Source organism: Eleginops maclovinus, chromosome 22 (assembly GCF_036324505.1).
Source record: "Eleginops maclovinus isolate JMC-PN-2008 ecotype Puerto Natales chromosome 22, JC_Emac_rtc_rv5, whole genome shotgun sequence".
Taxonomy (NCBI): domain Eukaryota; kingdom Metazoa; phylum Chordata; class Actinopteri; order Perciformes; family Eleginopidae; genus Eleginops; species Eleginops maclovinus.
In genome coordinates, this window is record NC_086370.1 from 1092197 (window position 1) to 1109323 (window position 17127).

General features: G+C 42.5%; 1 protein-coding gene across 1 annotated transcript; it reads right to left on the minus strand.

The window, feature by feature from the left end:
* Nucleotides 1-6829: 6829 nt before the first annotated feature.
* On the minus strand, nt 6830-8225 carry LOC134859148 (zinc finger BED domain-containing protein 4-like). Its single transcript, XM_063875485.1, has 4 exons — nt 7694-8225; nt 7416-7560; nt 7070-7301; nt 6830-6976 (listed from the first exon to the last, which is right to left on the minus strand). The coding sequence occupies exons 1-4, from the start codon at nt 7884-7886 to the stop codon at nt 6830-6832; spliced, it is 717 nt and encodes a 238-aa protein (XP_063731555.1). The 5' UTR covers nt 7887-8225.
* Between the last annotated feature and the right edge of the window lie 8902 nt (nt 8226-17127).

Below are 17127 nucleotides of genomic sequence, written 5' to 3' on the forward strand. Positions count from 1 at the left end.
CACGACATTCCAAATTCACTTCTTAAAAAACCCATTTTTAGCAATCAACCTCCCCAGTCATGAAGAAATCAACATTAGGCGATTGAAATGGGGGCCCTTAAAAGGCTGTTCGTGGACCCTCATGAAAGTCTGGGGTTTCCGTTCTGAACGGCTAAAACCAACAGGCCCCCCAAATTTTTTTCTCATCCCAGGTTTGTGGAGTTTTAATTTAAAATTCCACCGCAAGTTGAAGGCAAACTTTCTGACCAAAAAAAAATCATAACACAATGTCTTTTTTTTGGAAATTGTCTAAATATAGGGTTTGGTTTTTATTCAACTTTTACTTGATTTTAAAATTGATTCTCATTCAAAAACTAAAGTTGAGCTTGTGAAAGGTCCAAACAAATTAAAGAAGGTTGAATTTGCCTTTTCTACCCTAGTCTAAAAACGACCATCATGCTCACCTCACGGGAGTTAGCCCCAAAATATATCCTGCCTGGGAAATATATGCGGAAAAAGCTCCCCCCTTTGCTCCCTGTTAAAGACTGTTGGGGAGGAGTATCCTACCGAGGAAGGTCCATCGATCCCGGGTCTTTTAAAGTTTTTTAATTCCGCCAAAATCTGCCAAAGGGCATGGCGATCCCATGGGATTTTCCCATGCCTGACTGACTTTCCTCTCTAACCCCTTTTGGGCTGCTCTTTTTAAAAGACGGGCCCCATCGATCCCGCTTTGTTTTCCGACCCAAGTTCTAGGTTCTGTAGAATTATAAAATCAAAAAAATTTCTTAGTTGTATGAAAAGGGGAGGGTTGTAACATTTTTGAAAACAGTTTAAAACCTCCCCCCCATGCCCCCTTTGTTTAGCTAGGTATCAGCATGGTGTACGAATTGAGGGGTTGAAAACCCATTCTTACTGAAAAAAAAGTTTAACTTGATATGACTCTAAAATTTACCTAAAACGGTAGAAGTTTAAACCAAAATTACTTTTATTTTTTTTTACTTTCTTACTCAGAAAGTTTTTCTGCTGAACTTCAGGAGAGATAGACCCGACGGGAAAAAATGTCCATTGTCCATTGGGATCGAAAAGGAAGCCTGAGGAAACTGAAACTGTACGACTCCATCTTTTCCTGATTGGGTGAATTTGGGTATGTTAAACCCCCTTTTTTTTGGACTTACAGGTCCCCCCACCTATCGAAAACCTCCTAACGGGTGCAGCTGCAAAGGCAGTAGCGGAGGGGTTTTAAAAAGTGTAAATTTGGACGCGCAATCACTTTACTGAAAAACAGTTTGGAAAGGAAAAGTCGGTGACAGTGCCCCCAATGTCAAAGCTAAAATCTAAACCCTGTAAAAAAATCATCTGATGTGAATGCATTAAGGCGGTTAATGATGAATGTGAAATTCAGATTAGGAGCTTGGAGCACTGGGTGTAGTGTCAGAAACCACGGGCCTACTATGCCCATTTAGAATGTTTCCAGATAATAGCTTTGAATAAGTGCAGAGGGGAGTGGAGGAAAAAATGGAAGGGTTCTAAAATAGTCACTTTCCTACAGAAGGATTTTTAGAGCGGGGAAAAAAGAGCACTGCAAAAACAAATTCAACAGAACAGAACAAAAGCAAAAAAAGCCAGGAAGCAGCCCGTTCATTCAAAAAGTGAAAATAAAAGGACCTACATGCAATCTGCTGCGGCACTGCACACACCCACCCAGAAGCATACAATGTTTGTTCTGTGACGTGCAGAACAAAAACTGAACTTTGGCCCAGATCAAAACTTTCCCTAAACGCAAAGACAAAACTCAAGAAAATGGGAAGATGTTTGTGTGTTTAGGAGGGGAAAACACATTGCAAGATTCTGAAAGTGAAGGTTTTTTCTTAAAAAAATGGGGAAAGGGAAGACACACATTGCGTGTGCAGGGGTGAGAGAAATGGGGCAGCCCCAATGTTATGAAATGCTGTTGTTTCCCAGTCATTCCTCTTCAGTGAAGATGAAAACAGGGGACAGAACACGTGTGCTCCAAACTGCTAAGGTGGGTGAAAGGCCCTCAGGCGAAAAATAGCTCGCTGCTTACTCGATGGAGGCCCATCAGAAAAGCTTCATCCAGAAAACCTAGTGAAGACCCTAAAGTTACCAGTAATCAAAAAGGGGACACTCCCCTTTTCAACGTTGGCTCCTCTGCCCCCAAAAGGGTCACAATTTGCAACACGTTAGGAACTGGAGAAGTCTGGGACGCCGCAGAGAATTAAAATAGAAGCTTAAAACCCCCCCCAAGGTGTGCTAGCTGTGAGAAGGTTCCTGGTGACCACTTTCAACATGAGCTTAAAAAAGGGGGACTGCAATAGCAGACTTCCCCGGCGATGACGGTGATCTGACCTCCATCCTAAGGAGCAGACATTTGGGAAAAATAGTATCGGGGAAGAGTGGAGAACTCACAGAGAATTGGTTGCATTAGAGACCTTTGGATGGTCTGTCAGGGACCAGTGTCCATGTAAAGTGTCGCAGAGCGCCTGATGTTCATCCCACTTGTAAGACACACTTGTCTCAAGAAACAATGCATTTGGGAATTGAGCTCTGGTTATCACAATAAAAAACACAGAACCCCCAAAGAAGGGCTCTGCAGATGTTCGAAAGAACGACAACCTTCAAAAATGGACGTCCCAGTGGAGTTGCCTGGAAACCAAAAAGAGCAGAACCCCAAGACAACAGAGATGGAAAAAAAAGGGGTTTTGAAGGTCTGAAGAGAAACTAAAGAAAGATGTTACATTGTAGCAATACAAAAAAGTAGTGGAGGATACTTTACAACAAAAATTGCAGGGGTGTCCCCAAAGGACAATGCAAAGCAGAAAATGTAAAATATATTTTCCCCTCCCACATACCCCGAGAGGACAAGGGACCAAAAAATGGAGGGGGTATTTGATGCGTGTCCCATGAAGATGGTATCATCTCTAAATACTGTTTACCACAGGCCCAAACCTAAACCCGGATATTCTCGGGGGCCCTGATCAGGTTCAGAAAAAATGAGATCCCCTTATGGCAGACATAAAAAAGCGTTTCCCGATATCCCCGGGAAAAAGACAGGACGCAGTGAGGTTCTGGGCTCTGGGGGGCCCACCAATGGGAGAACGGATGAAAGGCTGGGGAGCTGGAATGACAAGATGGTGTTGGAGCCTCCCAAGTCCCTTTTACTCCCCGTACAATCAAAAAGCATCTGCAAAATTATAAAACCAAAAAAACCCCACAAGTTTTAGGACAAAAAGAGGTACTCTATGTTGATGATTTAAATTTGCAAGCTCACCACTGGGGAAAGAGGCTTATTGAAAACCCCCCGCAAGAAAATTTGCTGTCAACCGCAGCATGGACCCTGTAGGGATGACCCAAATTTCCCCGAGTGAAGGGAAAAAGGGAGGAGAGCCAACAACCCCACACTGGGGCCAAGACACCGGGGGGGTCTGAAGGTTTAGGGGTTTGTGTGGAGACAGAGACCCCATGACTTCACCCTTTTACCCCAGCCCCTAGGGCTTCTAAAACAAAAAAAAAGAAAAAAGAGGAGCGTTCTACATCTCCGCCGTATCTATGACCCGCTTGGGGTTTCCCGACTCCCCTTTACACAAATCAAGTGCAGTTTCAAGAAATGTGGGAGAGAGGACCCCCTGGGATGAGGAGCTACCCCCGGGGCGCTGAGAAGCAACAGTGGTTTAGAACTACCCAGCTACCCACTCGCCATCCAAGGGGTACCAACAGAACGCAGCAGAGAAAAAGCTGCCCGAAACCAAAGTGTTCTTACGCCAGTGAAAGGACAGGCGAGCCTACCGCAAGGTGAAAACTCAAGACGGAAATACTACCTAGTCGCGTCCAAAAGGGGGCCCCCTTTAGAAAATGACACTGCCACGCCTAAACTCTGGGAGCTGTGACGGAGCGGGGGGACTAGCAAACACTTTTGATTACTTGAAAAAGGAACCAATTTAGATAAAAATGTGGGCAATTCTATGATTACGCTGCAGGATCTGCGCTTGCTCAGAATGAAACAGTTCGCGCAAATAGAGGGGACCCAGACCCGTCACTGACCAACCAGAGCGGTCAACATCGCGGAAAGAAAACCCGCTACCTCCCCCCCCAGAGGGCAAATGTTGAAAACTTTAAACTAGCCTCTAGGGGAAGGGCCCGCCTTTTTTGACATCACCGACATCAGAGGAACTGTGTGATTTTTGTTCCAGAAAAGGGCGAAAACAGAACTAAGCGAGTCCCCCAAGTCACTGTACAGCTTTCTGCAAATGACGCGCCTCCTGAACAGTGCTGGGCAGCCCGATCAGCAAATGAAAGAGTCTTTGGGGAAGCCTGGAAAAGGATTCTAGCAAATGCTCAAAAAAAAACCCAAAACAAAGGAGAACGCTTGACGGCCTTCGAGGGCCCAAAAAGGGATGGATCAAGATAACACAACAACAGAGTTTTGTTAAAAAGATCAAACAACTAAAAACAGGGAAAAGGGCCCCAGTGACGTAAATTAAAGAATTAAGCCATTTCCGGATGAACTGAAATGCCGGTGGGGGAAGGGCAAACGTTTCTTACTTTTAAGGCAGCCCAATGGATCTCCCAGCAAGCATAAAAATTTGAAATGCCATACAGTACTGCATGAGAAGGTGATGCATTCAGGAGTGGAGAACACCCCGTAAAAATTGGGAGGTTGGATCAGCGCGCAAAGGGAGTGGTCAAGAGGGGTTTTGGCAAAATGCACAAACTGCAAAAGATTCAAGGGGAAGGCTGGGGAAAGGGAGTCACGCCCCTTTACCGGAAGAATAATAATCCCACCATTCAAAGCACAGGTGTGGTTTTTCAGGACCCCCTTTAGTGAAACGGGGTTCTGAAAAAAATCAATACATCGCGCTATTCACCCGTGCGGTAAAACCCAAACCGTACACTTGGAGCTAGTTCAGATCGTCAAAAGAGACATCCTGTTAGGTTTAAAAATTCATGTAGGGAAAAAAAGGATTATGCAAGGGTTTTTCTACTCAGACAACGCAAGAAGTTAAGAGAGCTATCGGACTGAAAGAGCTGTGGAAAGCCATCAAAGACCCTGAACTGCTGCAGTTCTTCTCAGAAAGGGGAATCACTTGGAGATTCATCGCTGAGCGAGCAGCCTGGTGGGGCGGATTCTGGGAGAGGCTCGTCCGATCAGTAAAAACATGCCTGAAGAAAGTTCTTGGAAGAGCTTCACTCAACTTCGAAGAAATGTGCACAGTCCTGACAGAGATTGAGGCTACACTAAACTCTAGGCCTCTGACCTTTGTGCATAATGAAGTGGATGAGCCACAGCCACTGACTCCAGCTCACTTCCTGGTGGGTAAACGACTGACCTCTCTACCACCCAAGCCATTCCCAGCTGAAACACAGCACCCACTGCTAACAAGGCAGAGATCACACGAAGATGGAAGTACAGGCAGAGACTCACAACCAGCTTCTGGAATGCCTGGCGCAAAGATTACCTACTAGACTTGAAGTCAGCACACCGCTGTGACACACCGACACCCACCCCACTGAAAGTGGGTGACATCGTACTCATTGGAGAAGATCACACACCCAGACAAAACCTGGAAACTGGGAAGAATCAAAGAACTGTTTCCAGGCCGAGATGGTCTTGTTAGGTCGTGCTCAGTTCGCACTACATCAGGGACTTTGTTGAGGAGACCTATTCAGTTACTGTTAAGGATGGGAATTGATAAGATTTTTACGATTCCGATCTCCTTATCGATTCTGTGAAACGATTCAATTCCTTATCGATTCTCTTATCGATTCCAATTTGGGGGAAAAAGGAGAATAAACAGTTTGATGTAACATTTATCTTTGTTTTAATGAAAAATATTCTATTGTGACAGTTACTTATTAATCTCTAATAACAAGTGTGTGTGTGTGTGTGTGTGTGTGTGTGTGTGTGTGTGTGTGTGTGTGTGTGTGTGTGTGTGTGTGTGTGTGTAAAAAAAATTAACAGTTCTTTTGCAGATGAACATATCTGCTTTTCTGTACAAGAAAATGTAACAAATAACAACAAATAACAAATACTGAATCATGTAATTACAAGAACAATGTAATCACAAGCACAGTGTGTGTGTGTGTGTGTGTGTGTGTGTGTGTGTGTGTGTGTGTGTGTGTGTGTGTGTGTGTGTGTGAGTGTGAGTGTGAGTGTGTGTGCACTCAAGTAGTAGTAGGGAAAATTAACAGTTCTTTTGCAGAAATATGAGCATATCTGCTTTTTCTGGAAGGATACAGGATCTTTCGGGGCTTATGGTGTCTCCAGCCGTGGAGAACACACTCTCAGATGGGGTGGAGGAAGCCTGCACACAGAGGTAGTTTTCAGCCAGTCCAGATAGCAAGGGCAGCGTTATCCTGCTTGTTCCACCACCACAGTGCGGCGCTATCCCTGCAGGGGATGGAGGGCAGGCTTTTGTAGAACTGGATTTCCTGATCCACCTTCTGAGCCAGGGAAAGACGGGGCTGTGATTCACGGATTGACTGCAGCTCGTTGTCCTCCTCCTCGAATAGTTCTTCCAAGGCTGTCTTTTTTGATGGTGGTGGCAGTGCCTGAAATTAAATGAACATGAAGTAAAAAAAAATACATATATAAGTCAATAATCATGACAAAACAGCATCCAAAGGTCATTACAAATGAATGAGTTAACTTACATAGTGTTCCTCTACTTCTTCCTCCTCCCCATCTTCGCAGCCTTCCCTCTGTGTCTCTCCTTCCCCTGGGAGCTTGAGAAGTGATGTAAACACATTAATAACTTTTAACACAGAGCCGTAGAAGGTCTCACTCACAATGGAATCAAATGCAATGATAAGACAAACAGAATTTAAACAGAAATTAAAATACCTCATCTCTTGTTGCCACTGTATTTGCTGTTATTGCAGCTTCCCTGATCCTGTCCCAGACTGCATCACTTTTCACTTTGTATTTAAATCTGGGGTCCAAGATGGTGGCTTCCTCCAGGAATCTCTGAATGTCAGTTCCCTTCAATTTCAAAAAGGAGGATAGGATGACATTAGACTAGTGGTACAAATTGGCCTAAAGCATCAAGGTAAGATTAAATGTAGTTGTGCTTACCTGGTAGCGTTTGGAGAGATCCTTCCAAATGTTCTCCTTGATGCTCCTTGTGAACGCAGAGTCACCTTCCTGCACAGTGTACTGTTGCTCCAGCTTCTGCAAGATGGGCAAAATCTCACCGCAGGTTGCACTTTTGTCGCTGGAGACGGCCAGTGTGGAGGTGTAATGCTTCCGCATGAGATGCACAAACTCCTCTGCTTTCCTTAAGTCCTCGTTGCCTATTCTGTCCAACCTACAATGTAAATAAAAACAGAAAAAGATGTATGTAGCACAAATAAACAAAAACAAAACCAGTCAAAGTTTAAAAAAAAGTCTAAGTCATATTATCATTTAAAATATATATCACCTTTCCTTCTCCATGGGCCTTCTTATGCGTGGATCTATGGCTGCAGCCTGGATAGCAGGGAACTGCTCGGTGAATCTCTCCATCATCAAATAGAGGGAATTCCATCTGGTCCTTACATCCAGGAGGAGCATGTGCTTGGGCAGCTCTGAGGGTTCACATATACACAACACAATGTAAATATTTATTATCTAATAATTTACATACACATACCTATACATGTATATTTTCATGTACATATAGTATAATGCTTGCAATGTACTGTAAGGAGAGTATCTTACTGAGCAAGTCTTGTTTCTCTTTAAGAACAACTTTTGCCATGTGGGACCTCTTCATCCAGACAACAACTGCTCGAACTCGTGCTGCCCAATTGGATATGGCAGTGCAGTTGTACAGCTTTTGCGCTCCCAGGTTCAGCGTATGAGCGAAGCATGGAAATTTGACAATTTGCAGCTGTTTGATGGCTACATCCATGTTCGCTGCATTGTCTACAGTTGCTGCCACAACCTTTTCCCGTACACCATATTCTTCTAAAATGTAATCAATCTCCTCTGCTACAGCTGAGCCTGTCTGAGATTGGTACACGGCTTTGGTTTTTAGGACCTTTTCCTTTACCTGGCCATTGCTCACGTAGTGCAGAGTAACCGTGAGATAATGATCCTGACAAAAGCTTGTCCACCCATCAGCCGTGATAGCTGCCTTTGACACTGTTTTCAGTTCAGAGATCACATTTCCCTTTTCCACACCATACCAAGCAGGGATTAAGTGGTTGGTTAAGCTTTCCCTGCTGGGGGCTTTGTATTTTGGATTGAGAACCTTTGTTATCTCCCTAGAAAACATATGAAAATGAATGAGTGTAAACATCTGTTTAATGAGGAGGAAAATATTCTATTCTATTCTATTCTAATCTGACATTTGATAATCTGACAACAACCTCACATTCACCTACCGAAATTCAGGGGCGTCTACTGTAGAAAATGGGTGCAAACCCTTAACAACAAATTTGGTAACTGCCCGGTGACATTCTTCTACCTTTGCCTGGGACATTTTATTTCTGCCTGCCTCGACGAAAATAGAAGCCAGAGGTAAACGGGAGCAAGTGCTGCTAGCCTCTGAGTCAGCCAGACTACCCGTCTCGTCCCGGTCATCATCTTGTTCTAAATCTAACGAAGAAGGCATTCGTTTGATGAAAAAGCAATACTGTACAATTTCGGGAAATAAACTAATTTCCCACCTCCCTTTGATTTAAATAAATGAGCGTCACCTTTCTCTGGCTCCCTGAATCGGCGGCGCAACTTACTAGCATGTTTCACTAGCTACATAGCAACAGCTAGAATTCTTCCCTAGAACTACGGATGCCTTGCCATCAAGTAAGCTAATTAAACATGCTTGCAAGGAACGGCTTGATTAACCAGAAACATAAACTCCCTTAATTACCCCAAGGAGAGGTAGGAAATGGGTTTATTTCCAGAAATGGCGTGGTACATAATTTACTAGGAATCACATTAAGGATTAGTCAGTGGGATAGCTACTTACCACCAGAGTTGCCTTCGGTGTTAGCCCCCAAGGTCACGGTGGTCGTAGAAGCTTGGCTGCTGTCACTCCGAAGGGCATCAAAAACGCGACACTCGTTAAAGTTTATCCCGTGTTGTGTGCGCAGATGTTTATGCATATTTGAAGTATTCCCTCCCGCCGATGTTATCAACAATTTGCAGTGGTTGCAAAACGCCCTGTTGCCATCCTTATGTAATGTGAAATGAAGCCACACTTTGGACCGTTTTAACCTTAGGGGTGCCATTTCAGACTTGTAAAAAGTATCACGAGCGTCACCTGCGTAACCAAGCAACTACGCCACGTCAAGCCGGGCTTACTGAATCATTCGTGTGTACCTTGCTGCGTAAATAACGTTACATAAACCGTGCGGTCTGGAATCTATAAGAGAATCGTTTAACGAGCTGCCAAACGGTTCCATGGAATTGAAACACAAGGAACCGGTTCTCAACAGGAACCGGTTCTCGATTCCCATCCCTAGTTACTGTATTGTCTGGAGATTTAGATGACCAGAGTAGTTCATCGGGGGGAGAATGTTGTAACTTAATAGCTTACAGTTTAGGATTGGTGATTTGATCTGTTTGTTGATTTGAGATGTGTTTTCTGTTCTATTGCCTAACAAAGGGTTAAGAAACTACCAGAATGCTTAGCGGCTAAAACAAGAGTTACGCGCGTTTTTCCTTAGTATAAATAGAAGTGGCGCGTATACGGAAAACTACTAGCATACATGGAGCTGTTGATGATATGTTTTGTGAAGTTGGCTGAACGTGTAATGGTCGTTACTGATTTCCCTACATAAAGAAGTCTTTGTTTCATATCCGACGTCGAGCTGTTTATTTTGAAGGTAGTTAATCTACAACTAGTTCAGTCTGTTTATATGCACGTGTGTGTGTGTGTGTGTGTGTGTGTGTGTGTGTGTGTGTGTGTGTGTCTACTTGTTCAGTAAAAACAACCAGGTTAACTTGAAACTTCAACAATACATTTGGTATAAAGGATGTGACATCTGAGGAAACATTTTATCATAAAATATTTCAAGCATTATTATAAGATTACGTAAAACTAGTACAAAATATGGTGTAAATACAGTATGAACAAGGCCCTTTGCTATTTTAAATTCCACTCACTGGTCACATGAGAGGTTAGCTACATGCTACTACATAAGTCATTCACCTGGGTAATTGGTATTACATTTTCCAATTTAATCAAAAAGTAAGAGGGAGCAATCATTACTTTATATTTGACTGTTTCCATACAAGAACATGAAGCATGCAACTGTTCTTGATTGAATCCTTAACATGTTAGCATCATTACAAGGTTTTGAATTACATGAACAAATTACATTTCTGTTCAGCCAGGTTTGTGTTCTGGAGCTGGAGAATAATAGTCAATATGCAAGTTTGTGAGGTCAAACTGGGCTCCCTTCTGCACAGCTGTCGAGAACTTCCAAAAGGTCATCAGGGTCAACTGCAGTGAAATCAGTCAGCACTTGCATCAAAACGTCACGTTCTTGGCTGCTCACAAGTTGCAGAAAATGTGCTTTGAGGTCACTGTACACATTATCAAAAAACAGCTGTTCAAGGAAAGGCAGTGCAAGTTTGTTTGGGAAATATTGACAATCGTGGTAACCCTTCAAAAGTATTCCTACAATTGCCTTCCATGTTTCAGCAGGAAAATCATGGCGAATGAAGGGCACTTTCAACTAACTGTTGTCCCAAGTGTGCATCTGTCATAGAATTCCTGCCAGAAGCAGCTGAGAACATCTCTCAGTACACCAGAACCACTGCCTGCTTCTTCCTTGTTGTCTGGGAGAATGCGCCTCACATTCAATGATTTGTTTAAAATCTCTGCATCAGAAAAGGCAGTAATCATGTCAGGTAGGGTGTTGTTCGGTGCCGAAATGAGGATCAAAGGTGATTTCAGGATCACTAGAAATATCTAGTGATCGCTTTGTGTCGTCCAAAACAATAATGACATCTATGTTGTCATCATTTTCACTCGAGACAATATTCAACTCTGTTTCATACATTGTGCTAATTGAAGGGCACGTCTCAGCTGTAAGGCAGTTTTGTTTAAAATCCCACACCTCAAATTCGAACTCTGATTCAGGTCCTTTAGGTGATATTCCATCAGGAAAAAATTGTTCCTTTCCTGTTTCAAGGATTTCCTTCAAACCAGCATCAGTTGATAGTTTTATTTTTCTAGTGCCACCTCCTTGCTTTGCCTTTACTTGTTTGGCTGTGTTAGTGTCGCCGTTTTTTTGTTGTTGTTGTTGCTGTACTTGACACACACACACACACACACACACACACACACACACACACACACACACACACACACACACACACACACACACACACACATACACACACACACACACACACACACACACACACACACAGATATGGACAGAAATCTGTCTTAAGACCAGAGGCCATTTATTATCAACACTTGATTTTGTGTGCTCTGTCTCACACACACAAAATCACGTGTTTATCTTAGGCTGCATGTTGCTTCTGTTAACATTTCTGGGACTTCTGACATTCCTTGCCTTCAATTGTTTCTAATTCGGCCGCTGCCTCGTCTGTGACAAGCGGGGCTTTCAAACAGTCCCTCTCAGCATTAAAAGGATCCACAAGGAACGTAATCTGTGGCTTTTTCAGCTGTAGATCATGGAACAGGGTTCCAGTTTTTCTGCAGATTTTCCACCAGTTCTTCATATCAGACTTCTTTTTTTTTTTCAGCTCTGTTCAGGTGGATTTTCCGCTTGCTTTTAGCAAAGAGGGGAAATGCGCTAATTCTCCCTTTTGAAGGTGGGTTTGTTTACAAACGCAAAAACACTTTGCAACAGGTCAGGCAATATTTTTAACTTTGCCTGCAGATCCAGGTTCAGTCTTTCCAGATGACACAACATGTCGACCATTAAGGCAAGATCCATAATCCAGTTCGGGTCTGAGATCATCATAAAGTGATGTCTATGATCTGATATTTTGGACTGCAAATAACAAAGTGAGTCTAAAATGTAAGATGGAGCCGCCAAGAGCTCAACCAAGTCTTTCAGTTCAAGGACTATTTCCCATGTTTGATCCCCTTCCAGAACACGGTGGCCGATGTTGAGGGGAAGGAAATTCACAAGACTCCAATTCTCGTGGCCGCTACCACCTACAGTTCCAGTCTTTCCAAAAGTTGAAGGAATTTTCTGAGGACAGTTTTTGTTATCAGAGAATTTAAAAGGGAAGCTCTGTATTTCACTATTAAGCTCTTCGAATGTGAAATATTTCTTTGAAATCAAATCTGCAAGGCACAGACTTAGTTCCACAGGTAAAATCCCTTCCAGCACATCATGTAAAAAATCAGGTGGAAAGCATGTGCATGTGTGAAAACCTGTCAGGCTGTTGAGAGGGCAGTCTCGTTTCACACCATCAACAGACGCAAGGTCACTATGCTTCAACACATTCACAGCTTCATCATATGACTCTGGTGACCTTAAAACAAAGTTCCCAGGTCTAACATCACACGTCTGTATGTCTCGACGACCAGCTAGACAAAACCTACAAAACTTCTCAACATTGAAAGACTCTTTGAATCCACCTAAGGAATGTGCAGCTAAGTTGTCAGCAGCAACGAACAAGATGGTGCCTTTAACATCACACCCTAGTTTCTCTACAAACACACCAACTGTTTCCAGACATTTAATATATTCAATCAGTGGCTTCGAAACACTATCATAACCATAAATCCTTACATGCTCAACCTTGCACAGTAAAGCAAGGTAGATTGATGACAATGCTGACGATCGCGGTCTACCAGTGGATCGCGGGCTGAGTTCCAGTCGATCGCGAGAAAATGTTGTCTGTAGGCTATCCTCCTACTGTTGTGTTAAATAGGCCTACATTAAAACTTCCAACTTAAAACATCTTAAATAGGCACAATGAACTGCTGATCGCGTGAAGCAGTGTGTAGATTTGTACAGCTATAGTAAGGTAGATCAGGCATAATCAAAGAAAAAATCTCACATGCTTCTTTCTATCTGCGCGCAGGGTATGGTTGCTATGTTCTAACTAAGGACAAGGAAGGGCGCGAGAAGCTTGACTAGAGCGAGTGGATATTACCATGGTGGCAGAAGCTAAAAAATCTAAAACTGATCATTTTCATTCAGAGTGGGAGGAGGATTCTTTTTTTGTGTATTCGAATGCCATACATATAAGTCCATCTGTCTTATCTGCAATGCAAATGTGGCTTTACCAAAGAAAGGGAATTTGGAGCGCGTTTCAAAACGGTCCACAAGAGCTACGATACAAACTTCCCAGCTAAATCACTGCACTGCGCGCCCGAAAAGCCAAGGAATTGAAAAGTCAGCTAGCAGCACAACAGTCCATTTTTACCAGGCACAATACCACGAGTAAGGCTGCAACCATAGCTTCTTATCGTGTCTGTCGTGTTCTTGAAAAGGAAAGAAATCTTTCAAGGATGGTGAGATTGTGAAAGAAGCGTTCATGGAAGCCGCAGATGCGCTTTTTGCCGATTTAAAAAATCGAAAGGAGATTGTGTCTGAATCCGTGTATCATTCGTTCATTTGTTTTTCCGATTTCAAAACCAAAACCAGAAATCGGATAACGGTTCGTTTTCTCGTTTTTCCGATTTCAAAACCAAAACCAGAAATCGGATAACGGTTCGTTTTCTCGTTTTTCCGATTTCAAAACCAAAACCAGAAATCGGATTACGGTTCGTTTTCTCGTTTTTCGTTTTCTCGTTTTTTCGATTATGCACCCCCAAACGGAAAATGGAAAATGAAACATTCGGATAACAAATCCTGGGAATGTTAGTTGTCAGGGAAACCGATCGCGAGCCAACAACTGACTCATGCCACAACTGATCTGTAAGGAAACATGGCTAATTTGGAGTCTCACTACGAGATGATAAATCAACTCTTTCTGTCGGGGAAAACTCACGCCGAAATGTCTGAGACATTGAAGAGTATGGGAATTAAGGGGTCCTCGGAGATGTCGGTGAGGAGATTCTGTGGCGACGTTGGGCTGAGACGGAAGGGGCACATCACAGACCAAGAGCTGGAAGAAGCTGTCCTGACATCTATTCAAAAGGTGAGTAAGCCTAGATCTAGAACTAGGCATTTGTTTGAATATTATTGCCATAGCCTTATGAATACCGAAAACGATTCAGGGCCAGATGAGCCCCAGATAGGAAATAGATCGGGCCAAACATATTTTGCCGTCTGGGCTAAACCGTAGCCGAAATAGCCTAGCCTCGGCCTAATAATTGAATGTAGGCTAGGCTACACACTTGTAATCCTTTATGACTTTATTATTAGGGTATTTGTTTGTTTGTTTAGTTGTGTGTTTATTTACTGTCCATAGACCGGTCCAACGTACGGACGGAAATTTATGACAGGGTACCTGTCATCTGTGGGGGTGAAAGTGGGTGAAATAATAAATTTGACTGTACACAACATAGGCATACTAGTATTCTGTTGTCCAACGGTGCAACAAAATGTCCTGTGGTGCGACAGATTGAATTGTGAGGGGAAAAGGTATTTTAATGAAAAATGTATGTAAAAAGTGTTGGATAGTATAACAATGATATCATCACTATGCAGCTTTAAGGATGAAATGAAGATTCCTTGAGTTTTATACAAATTATAATGAATGTAACCCAGACATTTGGGTTAAGTCTCTATGTGTACATCTTATAGTATATAAATAACATAATTCTGAATTTGTTGGGGGTATGTTTGATGTGGAAATATAATTGGGACAAACTAATATGCCTTGTGCTTATCTATCTTACCTGTCCAACATTCTCTGAATTAAATAATGGCATTCTTTATGTCGTTGCACCGGTGGACACATTTTAGGACTACCACACCAAAAAGTGAATAATATGCAAAATATATGAAGAATTAGAAATGGACACATTCAGTTTTGAATTATTCACATATAAGGGAATATAATTATATGTCATTGGACATATATTTTTGAATTATTATTTTTTTCACTTTGGATTTGAGTTCACGTCAACCACCCATATACTCATACCTGGTTTTTTTCTGTCTTCTTCCACAGCAATGTGATGTTCCTGATTTGGGATCTGCTTCTCTTGCGTCTGTTTCCGAAGAGTCTTACTTTGTTATCCCACCGGACAGTGTCCTTCAAGTTCCATTGGATAGGCCACAGTTCTCCAAGACTTCATCTTTATTCCTCAACATTATTCTCTGCAGTCTATGACATCACTCCTGCTTAAGCTTCTCTACGCTGACTACCATAAGAATTAAGATTTATGATAGAGGACCCTCTCATCCCCTTCATCAACTCCCACCAGACAGGAGATTCAATCTACTACCACCAACTACAAGAACTCCTCAGCAGAAAGCTTTCTTAACGGACAATAAAGTTTATTTATCTATCTTATCGTATTGTTGTATTTTGTTGATATCACCCACGTGATAAGCAGTGTTGGGAATAAAGCATTACAAAAGTATGTAATTACTGTAATGCATTATTTATTTATTTCCTGTAACTAATGTAAGGCATTGCAGAGGGGGGAACTGTAATATATACTAGTTACAATGCTAGTAACTTAAGTTACAATACGTTTTACTGTAACCTGGATTTTAATGGTGTTCAGTGTGGTGGGTCAGAAAGCTATTCCTGAACCTGCAATTTTTTTAGTCTGTTAAAGTTACTTAAGTAATGCAAAAGTAATGCCTTAGGCCTACATTTTAAATAGTAATAGGCCTATGGTAGTGTAAGGGTTGAAAAGACAGTAGGCCTATGCCTATTGGGTAGGCCTGATCAGTAGGCTGCTTTACAGTTTTTGAGTAACTTGCCCAACAGTGGTGATAAGGTGATTTCCTAGGTCTACTCTTGTATGCCTATATGGACTTTCATGGGTTTTTCATAGTAAGCTAGCCTGATATCAGCCAACAACAACAATGCACATAACAATGACAGACCTACGCGAATAGGCTACGATGGAGATTGCTAAAGTAAGGATTAAACATATGACGTATTTATTTAGATCAAATGCTCAAAACCCCCATGTTACAAGCTGCTTCATACAGTAGGCACCGATGATCTTTTACCCTGTGGCTCGCGATTGTTTGGTTTCCCTGACAACCAAACGAGCCCTGCCAGCCCTGCGCAAGAATCCGTGTATCATTCGTTCATTTGTTATCCGATTGTTTCATTTTCCATTTTCCGTTTGGGGGTGCATAATCGAAAAAACGAGAAAACGAAAAACGAGAAAACGAACCGTAATCCGATTTCTGGTTTTGGTTTTGAAATCGGAAAAACGAGAAAACGAACCGTTATCCGATTTCTGGTTTTGGTATTGAAATCGGAAAAACGAGAAAACGAACCGTTATCCGATTTCTGGTTTTGGTTTTGAAATCGGAAAAACAAATGAACGAATGATACACGGATTTGTCTGCTATTTAGGATGTGCAAGCTATCAAGAAATTCTGTTACACGGCGATGCGAGGGAATGGTGGAGGATGTTGAACAGCAATTGAGGAATGATATTGACACATGTGAGAGTTTTTCTCTGCAATTCGATGAATCCACTGATGATGTGGATGTGGCTCAGCTATGTGTGTTCATTAGAATGGTTTTCGACATTATGAGTGTAAAAGAAGAGCTGCTGACCATTTTGCCTCTGAAAGGGCACACAAGAGGCACAGATATTTTTCAGGTTTTTATGGAATTCGTTCGTAAGAGCAAGTTGCCCCTCTTCAAACTCATCTCCATTACAACCGATGGGGCTCCAGCAATGATTGGATGTACTGCTGGGTTCATTGGATTGTGCAAACAGTCTGAATCTTTCCTGGATTTCCTGAATTACCATTGTATAATTCACCAGCAAGGGTTGTGCGGGAAGATTTTAAATATGAAAGACGTGATGGATGTGGCTAACAAGATTGCCTGTTCTGTTCGGGCCAGGAGTCTGCAGAGGCGATTATTCCGTGCGCAACTGGAGGAGACCGGTGCAGAACACACAGATCTGCTGCTGCACACAGACGTAAGGTGGCTCAGCAGAGGTACATTTCTGGAATGGTTTTCTGAGTTGTTGCCCGAAATTAAAGAATTTCTGAAACATTCAAACCATGCTGAATATGCACAGCTAGAAGACAGTCAGTGGCTCTTGGATTTAG

Excerpts from the sequence above, each read along its gene's own strand:
- LOC134859148 (XM_063875485.1), bottom strand. The coding sequence starts at position 7,886 with ATGGATGTAGCCATCAAACAGCTGCAAATTGTCAAATTTCCATGCTTC. Across the intron at positions 7,302-7,415 it reads AGGCCCATGGAGAAGGAAAG|GTTGGACAGAATAGGCAACG; the intron begins GTGATATATATT and ends TTTACATTGTAG. Across the intron at positions 6,977-7,069 it reads ATCTCTCCAAACGCTACCAG|GGAACTGACATTCAGAGATT; the intron begins GTAAGCACAACT and ends TTGAAATTGAAG.